General features: G+C 52.9%; 1 protein-coding gene across 2 annotated transcripts; it reads left to right on the forward strand.

Annotated features, from left to right (window-relative positions):
* The first annotated feature begins 1,833 nt into the window (after window positions 1-1,833).
* Tmem221 (transmembrane protein 221) lies at window positions 1,834-8,293 on the forward strand. 2 transcript variants are annotated; one of them, XM_016007504.3, is made up of 4 exons: window positions 1,834-2,291; window positions 2,789-2,874; window positions 4,129-4,359; window positions 4,991-8,287. In XM_016007504.3, exons 1-4 carry the CDS (start codon window positions 1,972-1,974, stop codon window positions 5,044-5,046), a joined length of 693 nt encoding a protein of 230 aa, XP_015862990.1. In that variant the 5' UTR covers window positions 1,834-1,971; the 3' UTR covers window positions 5,047-8,287. The 2 variants fall into 2 exon arrangements, with proteins under 2 accessions (XP_015862990.1, XP_006989189.1); XM_006989127.4 differs by having other exon boundaries at window positions 4,129-8,293.
* The last annotated feature ends 3,706 nt before the right edge of the window (window positions 8,294-11,999 follow it).

Raw genomic sequence — 11,999 nt, forward strand, 5'->3', positions numbered from 1 at the left:
TGAGAGTTTCATCTCAGTTCATTAAAAGTAGCCAATTGAGTAGCCAGGCCATGGTGGCTCACATCCCAGCACTCAGGAGGCAGAGGCAGGCGGATCAGTTCGAGGCCAGCCTGGTCTACAGATCTTTCCAGGACAGGCAGGGCTACACAGAGAAACCTTGTTTCGAAAAACAGAATAAATAAAAACAAACCAAACCGTTGAAGGGAGCTGAGGAGACGACCTGGTAGGTAAGAGTCCTTGCTATGCAAACAGGAGGACATGAGTCCCAGTCCTCAGCACCCACGAAAACAGCCGGCATGATAGACAGTCCACCAGACAGCTGCCGCACTCCTTACCCACCTGCACCACACACACAGACTCCCCCGGCTCACACGGCACACTCACACACCGGAGCCGGAGCCTGACGTACACATATCTACCACACAGCTACATCCAAGCACTCTTTAATTTTATTAAGATTTATTTATGTATTTATTTTGAGACAGGGTTTCTATGTGTAGCCCTGGCTGACTTGTCACTCACTCTCAGACCAGGCCGGCCTTGAACTCACAGAGATCCACCTGCCTCTGCCTCACGAGTGCTGGGATTAAAGGTGCACGCTATCACCACCTGGCCTAATTTTTATTATATGTTTGGGGCGGCATACGTGCATCTGAGAGAGTGTGAGACCAGAGGCCGGAAGAAGGTGTGGGATCCCCTGGCTGTCTGACCCGCATGCCGGGAGCAGAATGAGCCACTTAACCGCTGAGCCAGCTGGTCTCCAGGCCCTCTGTGGACTTTTAAGGATAGTGTCTTCTCGGTCAGGCTGTCTTCTGAGTGCCTCCAGTCCCTGCCTACGCCTCTGAATTGCAATGAAGACAGGTCTGTGTCAGTGTGCCCAGTTTATTCAAACATATACACATTTAATGTAGGAGGGAGACGGCTCGCGGGCTGCTCTTGGAGCTGGAGGTTCAGTTCCCAGCATCCATATGGTGGTTCACAATCATCCGCAAACCACGCCCTCTCTTGGCCTCCACAGCCACCTGGCACGCACAGCATACACGGACATACATGTAGGCAAGACATTCATACACATAAAATAAATAAATCTTAATTTTTTTTTTAGTAAACTAAGTGCCAGAAGTAAACTAAGGCGCTCAGGACGACGGGGAGGCACCTGTCTGCATCTGCAGAGGTCCGGCTTCCAACCCCAGGCACCCCGTGGGTCCCCCATCTCCATCCTCGGGCTCTGTGCGCGCCCGGTCAGCTCCATCTCCTGCCGTCTCTTCATCGCCCTTCCACAACCTTTCTTCTCTTGAGACAGAGTCTCTCCATGTAGACTGTCCTAGAACTAGCTGCGCAGACCTGGCCTACCCCTGCCTTCTGGGCCCTCCCCACTTCCCCACCCCACCAAGCCCGCCCATTAGGGTGGGGCGACCGGATGGCCCCGCCCCTGGCCCCGCCCCTGCGCTCCCTCTCCCAAACACGTGCATTTCCAGGCACCGCCCCACTGTGCTCCCCGCCCACCTGGTCACCTCGTCGCCCCAGCACCCGGAGCCCTCCTAGCTCCGCCTCGCGAGACCCCCTTTTCCGGTCCCTTTTCAGGGGGCCCCACTCCGGACCGCACCCGTGGAAGACCCGTCCCTTCAGGTCCCGCTGTTGGGGCGTCCCTGAGCCCCATCCTCTTAAGCCACGCCCCTGCGGCCCCGCCTTAGCCGCGCCACGCCCCTCTGCCGCAGGCCCTGGCTCTCCCGCCGCGCCCCTCCGTCCCCCCTCCCGTCCGCCCCTCCCGTCCCCCTCCCCCTCCGTCCCCCTCCGTCCCCCTCCTCCTCCGCACACCCGGGGGCGGCGCCCGCGGCCGGAGCAGAGCAGAAAACACTTTCTCCCAAGTTGTCGCGCAGCACTCGGGGCCCTGTCCAGAGGCCCGTGGCGCCCCACCCCACCCCAGCCGCCTCCCCTCCCCGCGCCTTCTCTTCAACCCAGGCCCGCACCATGGGCCGCTCGTACGGAGGCCGGGTGCTGGCCGCGATGACCCTGCTGGGCATCCCGGCCGCCGTGCTGGTCGCGCTGGCTGCGCAGCTGCTGTTCCAGCTCCAGGCGGGGCGCGCGGAGCTGCGGGGGGTGCGCACCGACGTGCTGCACCCTGAGCTGGACCCCGACGCGGGGCTCCCCGAAGCTGCGGCTGGGGCGTTGCTGCCGCTGGCGACTGCGCTGGCCGCGCTGGCGCAGGTCCTCGGGCTTAGCTGCCTGCTGCTCGCCGCGCTCTGCGGTCACCTGGGCGCCGAGCTGGCGCGCGGCCCGGGGCCGGCCAGGTAGGACGCCAGCGCCTCTACCTGCAGAGGGGGAAACTGAGGCTCCGAGAGCGCGCCGGTGCCCGCCCCCGACCTCCTTCCCTCGCTGGTGCTTGGGGTGCATCCCGGGGGCACATGCCAATCATCGGAGCCGCACCCCAGCCCCGCGGCAGGGTCCAGGAAGGACAGGACTGTCGGGGTGAATCAGCTGCAAGCCGCAGCCCGGCCGGGGTCCCTCAGGCCCCTGAGTCCGGGCTGCAGGTGTAGATGGCTGCAGCCGGAGCACTGGGGATGCGGTGAGGCGCGCGCTCCTTGTCCCACCCGCGTCCCGCATTGAGTCTCCCACAGCACCTGACGCTGGTGGAACTGCGTAGATTGAAGCAGATGGGTGGGTGCGGGGATGCACCGGCGGCCGGGTGCACGCGGTGGTGATGAGTGGGTGAGCGGATGGTTAGGTAGGTGGGCGGGGGAGGGGGGGGTCTCTAGACTTTGGCCCTCTTCCTGTCGCCCTCCTTCAGGTCGGACTGGTTTCTGTACGACTGCCGCCTCCTCAGGCACTCGGCGCTTGGCCTGTTCTGCTGTGGGGTCTCCGTCTACTTAGCAGGTGTGTGGGGGCAGAGGACCGGGGGCGGGGTGCACACAGGTCTCTGGGGCCAGTCAGCCTGAGATCAGGAAGCTGCTCCAACACTTTCTCTTGGATATGTTCTGTGCCTCAGTTTCCCCATCAATCAAGAGTGAGGCGTGTCCCTGATGCTTAGAACGGACAGAGGATTCTCCATTACTGCTCATTATTTATTGGTTATTACTATTTATCACGTAGGCCACATTGTCCTGGAAGTTGCTCTGTAGCAAGGCTGGCCTTGAACTTCTGATCTTGCTCTCACCTCCCAAGCCTTGGGAGGACAGGTGTATGTGGAGCCTCTGTGTGCAGTGCCCACAGAGGTCAGAGGCCATAGAGCCCTGGAGCTGCAGCTTTAGGGGGTTCTGAACTAGAGGGTTCTGGGAACCAATCCCAGGTCCTCTGCGAGAGCAGCCAGTGCTCTTAACCTCTGGGCCACCTCCCAGCCCCAACCCTTACTGAAGATTCTTTTTACTTGTTTTTTAGACAGTCTCACATAGCCCAGGCTAGTTTCAAATTCTCTGTGTAGCCAAGGATGACCGCTTTTAGGGCTGCTCACTGCTAGCACAGTTCCCAGGACCCACACTCTCAGAGAATCTGCCCCCTGACCTTCACGTGCACACACACTGTGGCGTGTTGCACACACACTGTGGCGTGTTGCACACACACTGTGGCGTGTTGCACACACATAGTGAACAGATACAGTAAAAATGCAAGAGTAAATATTAAATCCCATCTGCATTCTTGTGGGCTGTGACCTTCGGGGTGTCCTCCACCCCAGTGTTGATGGGCGTTCTGTCTGCTTGTCTGTCTGTGCACCTTGCTGGAGACCTGAGCACAGAACTGGAGTCCCGGGTGCTCAGGAACCAAACCCAGGTCCTCTCTACCACAGAGCCGTGTGTCTAGTCATGTTTGCTACTTGACTGAGTTTCTTTGTTTGGGGGATGGGGTCTTACCATATCGCCCTGGCTGTCCTGGAACTCACTCTGTAGACCAGGCTGGCCTCGAACTCACAGAGATCCGCCTGCCTCTGCCCCTGAGTGCTGGGATTAAAGGCGTGCGCCGCCACGCCTGCCTGTTTCCTTATCTGGAGATGGCGGTGATGGCGATGAGCCTTCGATAGACCACCTACCCGCTCTGGTCCAGGGTTTGTTGCTGTTACTGTGTTTGAGGGATCTCCCCAAAGGGCTTGGAGAGCAAATGTTTGTTGAGTGAGTAAGTGAGCCATTCCTTCCTCAGCACTGGCCATTTACACCCTGCTGCTCTTCGAGATCGAGGCGGGTGCAGCAGCCGCGTCCATCCTGGGCTCAGGTGCCCTGGTCCTGGTGGCGGTAATGACTCACACCCTGCTCCGGGCTGTTCGGGCCACTCGCCGGGGTCTCCATGAGCTGTCCCCACCCTCCTTGGAAGATGAGCCAGCCCGACCTTCAGAAGACTCCAAAGTTGGCTGCAGGGCTCAGCCCCAGCAGGGTACCCATTGCCAGACCCTCTATGCCCCATCCCGGGAACCTGGGGATCCCCCTGGGCCCATGGCCACTGGCATCACATCCACAGTCCTGGGGAAAGCCAGTGATCACAGTCTGTCTGCTTCTCCCCGGCACCAGACACGATTGGCTGGCACGGGCCGCTGGGATGGGGTCACTCACGAGATGCGTAGCATGCTGGGCCACAGGCCACTAGACATGGGGAAGGATGCCACGCTGGTGTGAGCTGGGAGTCAGGGGCAAGATGATAAAACGGTGACATCACAGAGACAGGTCCAGCTCAGCTACTGTAGCCATTGACCTTCTTCCCTCTGAGTCTGTGGAATCCTTGACGAACGTCAAAGTTGCCTCATGACCCCAAACAGCTGCCAGTGCTCCAGCCTTTACCTCTTACTTGCTAAGAGGGATAACAAAGGCCAGGGATGGGTAGGTCTTCTAAAGGCCTTTGAGACCTGGGGACCTTTTGTCTGCACCTCACTGGGCAGACATCCGACAAACAACCAGACCTTTATACAGGGAGGTCTGTGGAATGTAAACAAATGAGGTTCTTTTATAGAGGGGAGGGGAGGGACTGGGCTTCGGTTCTGACTCTCAGTGGTTCTCTATCCATTCTACAGATGAGGAAATGGAGGCCTCAGTAGGGCCTGGGACTCACCAGGGTTCCCATTTCTGAGCATCAGAGCCTGGACTTGCACCCAGGTCCTGTGGCCCCGCTCCCATGTTCCTGGAAGAAGGCTCCAGTCCCAGACCTCCACTCCCCGACACTCCCTGGGAGCTGTGGACATTGAAATTCGCGTGTGTGGGGCTCAGAGCAGCCCAAGGCCACGAGCGAGCGTTCCGGGATGGCTGGAGTCTCCCTGTGGCCCTAGGCTGAGTGGGTTTCGTCGCTGTGCCTCAGTTTCTTTATCTGTGACGTGGAGAGAGGTGTGGGGGGGGCACACAGGAAGCTGCACACAGGAGGCCCTCAGTACATAGTAGCCATGTGTCTTCCTTGTCTTCTCGCTGTAACAAAGTATCTGACAAAGGCCACCTAAGGGAGAAGAGGCCTTGTTCCCGCCAGAGCTCCGGGTCTAAACCCCACTCCCGGTTCCATTCTGTGTCTCAGTCACGCTGCGCCTGCCGTGATAAAACACCCAACAAGCCCCAGTCAAGAAGCAGAGAGATGACCGCTGCCTCGGGGTCGTTAGTCCGTGGGCTGCTGCCCCTTAGGAGGGCCCTCCTGCCTCAGCTAACAGCCTGGAGACGGCACCCTCGCCTGCCCGGAGGCTGGGCTCCAGGGTGGATCTGGATCTGCTCGGGTTGACAATGCTAGCCCGGGTGTGGAAGCAGGTGACGACCGAATGAAGCCCACGTCCACAGAGGTCTCCACCCCTTTCCAGACAGCCCAGCCCCAGGAATGAACTCGAGGGTGGCTTGCTCTGCTTGGTTGCTTTTGTTTTTTAAGACAGGATCTCATGTAGCCCAGGCTGTCCTGGAATGCTCTGTGTAGCCAACAGCGGCCCTGGACTGCACCCTAGCCCCTCGCCGGCTTCTCACTCCTCTGGTCCCTTCTTCTCTTCTTGAGCCCCGGAATTCTCCGAGGCTCTGTCGGGAGTCTCTGAGAGAGCTGCTGAAGGACGAAGCTGAGACCCGCCCTCCCTGTGGACACCACCCTGGGAGCAGAGCTGGGACCCGAGACGGCTTGGCTCAGTCATCTTGGGACTGTCCAGGCCAGGCGGGAGCCAAGCAGGCGGGTGGGAGACACCTGATCCAGGTGTGGCAGGACGTGGCTCCCTCCTCCAACAGCCATGGCTGGAACTTGGCTTTTAACGATTTTAATTTCTGTTTGCTTCAGTCTTTCAGTTCTCTCTCTATTTTTTGTTGTTTTGTTTTTGGACAAGGCCTTACGTAGCCCAGGCTGGACTGGAGCTGGTTATGTAGTGAAGATAACTGAGACTCTGATCCTCTGCCTCTGAGTGCCTGTGCGCCACCACGAATGGCTGAGTCACCCTCGGTGACTTTCTGAGGGAGAGTCCAGCTGGGTGGCCGGGCGAGGCAGGAGAACCGGGGCCAGTTCGAGCCCAACTTTGGCAACACAGTGAGACCCTGACTGAATAGAGGAACAAAGTAGTCCATGATGGCCAAGCAAGGTAGTGCAGATTTGTTATCCCAGCCCTGTGGGGGCTGGAGCAGGAGGATTACTATGTGTTCAAAACCAGACTAGGCAGTGGGGCTATCCTCCCGGCCCACAAGAGGATGAGGCAGGAGAAGGGACCAGGACAAGGTCCCACTTGAATACATAATAAGTTTGAGACTAGCCTGGGCTACATGAGACTCAAACAAACAGAAAAACAAACAAACAAAGAACAACAACAAAAAGAAACCAACCAACCAAACAAACAAACAAAAAACACCAAAAAATAAAAACGATGTCGCTCCTCTGGCCACATGGGGTGGGGAACGGGACATCTTATTGCTGAGATGGGGAACGAGACATGGAGAGGTTAAACCATCGCTCAGGGTCACCCGTAAAAGCACAGTGGAGTTTCTGGCTTGGAGGGGTGCAGGAGACCCCTGGCTGTAGCCACACAGAGCTGTGAGTCCCAGGCAGGCCCTGTGGGACCCCAGCACGGCCCAGAGACTTTCCCCAGCCGCAGGGTTGGATGCTTGGCAAATGCCTCGGTGTGTGATTCAGGGCACACTGGCTCCTTCTGACTCAAGGCCACGCACAGGTCACTGGAGGCCTCTGGTTACCAGCGGGTGCTCTGAAAAGCGATCCCGGGTGGTTTCAGGGCAGCTGGGAAGGTGACCAGCGAGAACAAATGGCTTTTGCTTCCGAGTGAGATCTGGTTTGGTGGCTGGCGCCACGGCAGCCTGGGCGGGACCTGGCAGCCCCGCAGCCACAGATGGGGTCAGGACAGTCCCCAGATCCCTGTGTCCAGGCTTAGTGGCACCCCGCTGAATCTCCTCATTGACAGACTTCAATGCTTAGCCAGGATCCTCTGAGATCCTCCTGATCCAGCCTTGACCGGCCTGTGCCGGCTCTGACCTAACTGCTATCCAGCTCTGTCCCCCAGGGCAGCAGCCATCTTCATCAGAGCCGCTGTGAGTGCTCAGGAGACCCCAGGATCCAGCCTGATGGGCAGTGGCAGTCCCTCCTAGGAGAACAGGGTGGGGAGGGGCGCTGGACAGCCCCTGGGATCCCCCTCTCCCTCTCTGCTTCTGTCCTAATCCCGCGTGGCAGGGGTCTCAGGAGGTGCTAGCCCTGCACAGTGTGGAAAGTTAACTGAAGGATATAACAGGCCCCAGACCTTAGCACAGCTGACTCCATGATCAAGTGCCATTCAGGCCATGAACCTCAGCATGTAGACAGCACCACCTGCTAAAAATGAAAAAAATAAACCTAATCCATCAAAGCCTGTAGTTCTGGGAAGTTCTCTAAATGACTAACCTTGCTTTTCGGCTTCTGTCATCCCCTTCTGTTCTTGCTAACTGAAGTATGTCAACCCAGGACTTGGTTTTGTGCTTAAAAGCTCACCCTGAGAAAGGCTCGGGGCTACACTGGGATCCCGAACACCCAGGGCAGTCACTGGCCGGCTAATAAAGAGTTTCTATCGGCTTGAACCCATTGTAGTGGGTAGCCTTTCCAGCTTGGATCTGGAAGTTCCAACCCCCATTGAGACTCTGGCAACTGTCACGCCTACAAGGAGGGGCCAGGGGAGGCACCTGGAGACTTGAGAGCTGGATGGGCGAGTGCACTTGGTGCTGGGACCCTGAATGGTGGAGGTGGACCGAGAAGAGCTCCAGAGAACACCACTGGACTGCAATACACCTTCCCCAGACCCTGAGACCTACCTATCCCTTAATTTGTGAGTTACGCCATTAAATAAATATCCTTTTAACTACATGGAGTGGCCATAATAATTTCACCAGTATCTGGCGCTCACGTGGGGCAAATTCCAAAGTCCTGGGCAGCTCCCGCCCTCTCCTCCCTAGCTGGCGGGTACCTAAGCCAGCCTGCAAAGTTCCATATAATCAGGGAACGCCTGCACGGTTCCATTCCCAAAAAAGGGAGCAGCTAGTCCGATCTCAGTTCTCTAGCTTAGCCCCGAGACCAGCGAAAGAGGCAGGGGAGTGCTAGCTCCAATTTCCTCCATCTCCGCCATTTCTGCCATCTCCCTCCGACTCCAGCCGAGATCGCCAGCAGGGCCTGTTTTGGAGCTGTACCAATGCCCCCTGCTGGCTGAAAAGTGCTACTACATGCCCCAAAAACCACGAAAGGTAAGCATATTGTTTCAAGTAAAGGTACTTGATAATTTTACACCTTAAAATTGACTAACAAATTTCGAGTAATTCTTGTAATATGGCTGACAACATTACCTCACAAGAATTTAAAAACCGTTTTGCCTGTATGATGAATGACATCTTTCTGGAAATATATGACACTCCTAAGGCATATCTGGCCTGTACCATTTTGGCATTCATCATAATAATTCACACAGTGTTCAAACACTGGTTTTTTTTTTTTTTTTCGAGACAGGGTTTCTCTGTGTAGCTTTGCGCCTTTTCCTGGAACTCACTTGGTAGCCCAGGCTGGCCTCGAACTCACAGAGATCCGCCTGGCTCTGCCTCCCGAGTGCTGGGATTAAAGGCGTGCGCCACCACCGCCCGGCTCAAACACTGGTTTAAGAACAAAGATGAGTCATTATTGGGACTGATACAGGCTTTAAAAGATAGCAATGAAGGCTTACAGAAAAAGAATCTCTTTCTGGAATCTGCTTTAAAAGATAGCAATGAAGGCTTACAGAAAAAGATCCTTTCTCTGGAATCTGCTAATCAGGATTTACAAAACAAGCTTGTACCCAAAATTGATTTTATTGATAATAAATATGAATATATTTTTTTTGTTGTTGTTTGTTTTTTGTTTTTTCGAAATAGGGTTTCTCTGCGTAGCTTTGCGCCTTTCCTGGAGCTCACTTGGTAGCCCAGGCTGGCCTCGAACTCACAGAGATCCGCCTGGCTCTGCCTCCCGAGTGCTGGGATTAAAGGCGTGCGCCACCACCGCCCGGCTATAAATATGAATATTTAATGGATAGAACACTAATTCTCCAGAATGAAGTTGTGGCTACTCAGACAGTACATAAGGAAGAAAGATTATCATTAATTGATAGGATAAGGTCCATGGAATCATATGTTTCTGAGGAACATAAGAACTTCTGTGATTCCATGAGAAATCTGGAGTCCCTCACAAGAGAGGAGGTTCACTCCCTAGAACAGACCCTAGGTGCTCGTTTGCAAGCCCTAGAAGAAACTCTCAGTAAACACGACAAGGGACCTAATAAGCAGAAGGGCAAGACCATAGAGGTTATAACATCTCCAAATGGCTCTCATACAATGGCTTATCCTGTTATCGTCCATGAGAAGCCAGCAGATGACACACACCCTGAGCCATATATGACATATACATTACAACCAATTTCAACAAGGGACTTTAAAAATATAAAGGAAGCAATAGTTATGTATGGGATACACTCCACATATATAAAACAGATGTTAAATTCGTGGTCTACCTCACATAGAATCATTCCAGATGACTGGCATCAGTTAATTTCAGCTGTTCTAGAATATAGCCAGCAGTTACAGTGGAAAAGCTGGATGAGAGAAGAGGCAAGAAATTTAGAACAACAAGGTAAACTCAGAGGTTTTGTGATCTCCCAAGATCAAATACTTGGTGAGGGATATTTCGCTGACAGGAATGTACAAGCCACTTATGATGAACATACAATATCCCTATGCCATACAGCAGCTCTAAATGCTTGGGAAAAAATTCCAGAACCTGGAAAACCAACTGAGGTATACACAAAGATATTTCAGGGACCGCACAAACCCTTCACTGATTTTTTACAAAGACTGAACACAGCTATAACAAGAGCTGTGTCAGACAAAGAATTAAGAAAAGTATTAACTGCCGGGCGATGGTGGCGCACGCCTTTAATCCCAGCACTCGGGAGGCAGAGCCAGGCGGATCTCTGTGAGTTCGAGGCCAGCCCGGGCTACCAAGTGAGCTCCAGGAAAGGCGCAAAGCTACACAGAGAAACCCTGTCTCAAAAAAAAAAAAAAAAAAAAAAAAAAAAAAGAAAAGAAAAGTATTAACTGAGTCCTTGGCGTTCGACAATGTTAACGCAGAATGCAGAAGAATGCTTACACCATTAAAGATCAGATCAGCTCCTTTGAAAGAATGGATTCAATATACTAATGGTGTTCAGTCTCTTAACTACAGTAATGAGGCTTGGATAGGAGAGAGAAATCCCAGAGGTGAAAGAAGGTCCCATAGTACCAAATGTTTTAAATGTGGTACACCAGGTCATATAAGTAAAAACTATACATGGGGTACTCCTAGAAGTAATACTCCTTCTAGGAATAGCCTAAACAGGAGGCCCCAACCAACTACTGGATTATGTAGAAGATGTGGCAAAGGCCGACATTGGACCAGTGAATGCAGATCAAAAATAGATATACAAGGCAACCCTTTACTGGCAGGAAACGCCTCAGGGGGCCTCTTGCAGGCCCCCAAATCAAATTTAGTACGAACATTCCCAGCCACTGTGGAAGAAATTCCTCTCCAGGACAACTGAATAAGCCAATGCCTAATATAAAAACCGATACTGCAATGGATGATAAAACAGCTTTGATAGATGGATCACAGTCTACAAAGAACACTATAAAACAAATATTTTGGCAGACTTCCATAAATGAACAAAGACCAAAGCTTAGAATTCAAATGAATGGCTCTGGAGGGCCTGGTAGACACAGGTGCAGATGTGACTATAATTACACCAAAATCATGGCATCCGAATTGGCCTCTTCAAGAGGTAGATGTCCTACTTTTAGGGATTGGCACCCTATCTCAGATGAATCAGAGTTCGAGATGGGTTGAATGCATAGGGCCAGAAGGACAGAGAGGAAGGTTGAAGCCATATGTAGCAAATGTAGCAGTAAATCTTTGGGTCCGAGATCTGTGGAATACCCAGATTAAATTTCATACACTTTACCCTATAGGATTCTTTTAGTTATCCTGGGTCTTTTGTTTTTCCATATGAAGTTGAATATTTTTCTTTCCAAGTCTGTGAAGAATTGTGTTGGGATTTTGAGAAACATCACCCTTTACAATAGCCACAAATAATATAAAATACCTTGGGATAACACTAACTAAACAAGTGAAGGACCTTTTTGATAAGAACTTTAAATCTCTAAAGAAAGAAATTGAAGAAGATATCAGAAAATTGAAGGATCTCCATGGCAATCTTATCAAAAGCAATCTACAGATTCAATGCAATCCCATCAAAATCCCAACACAATTCTTCATGAACTTGGGAAAAAAATACTCAACTTCATATGGAAAAACAAAAGACCCAGGATAGCTAAAAGAATCCTATATGATAAAGCAACCTTTGGAAGCATCACCATCCATGACCTCAAACTCTACTATAGAACTATAGTAATAAAAACAGCTTGGTACTGGTATAAAAATCGACATACGGACCAATGGAATTGAATTGAAGACCCTGACATTAATCCATGCACATATGAACACCTGATTTTTGACAAAAGAGCCAAAACTATACAACGGAAAAAAGAAAGTATCTT

The sequence above is a fragment of the Peromyscus maniculatus genome, chromosome 17 (genome assembly GCF_049852395.1).
Source record: "Peromyscus maniculatus bairdii isolate BWxNUB_F1_BW_parent chromosome 17, HU_Pman_BW_mat_3.1, whole genome shotgun sequence".
NCBI classification, from domain to species: Eukaryota; Metazoa; Chordata; class Mammalia; order Rodentia; family Cricetidae; genus Peromyscus; species Peromyscus maniculatus.

Excerpts from the sequence above, each read along its gene's own strand:
- Tmem221 (XM_006989127.4), top strand. The coding sequence starts at position 1,972 with ATGGGCCGCTCGTACGGAGGCCGGGTGCTGGCCGCGATGACCCTGCTG. Across the intron at positions 2,292-2,788 it reads CGCGGCCCGGGGCCGGCCAG|GTCGGACTGGTTTCTGTACG; the intron begins GTAGGACGCCAG and ends GCCCTCCTTCAG. Across the intron at positions 2,875-4,128 it reads GGTCTCCGTCTACTTAGCAG|CACTGGCCATTTACACCCTG; the intron begins GTGTGTGGGGGC and ends TTCCTTCCTCAG.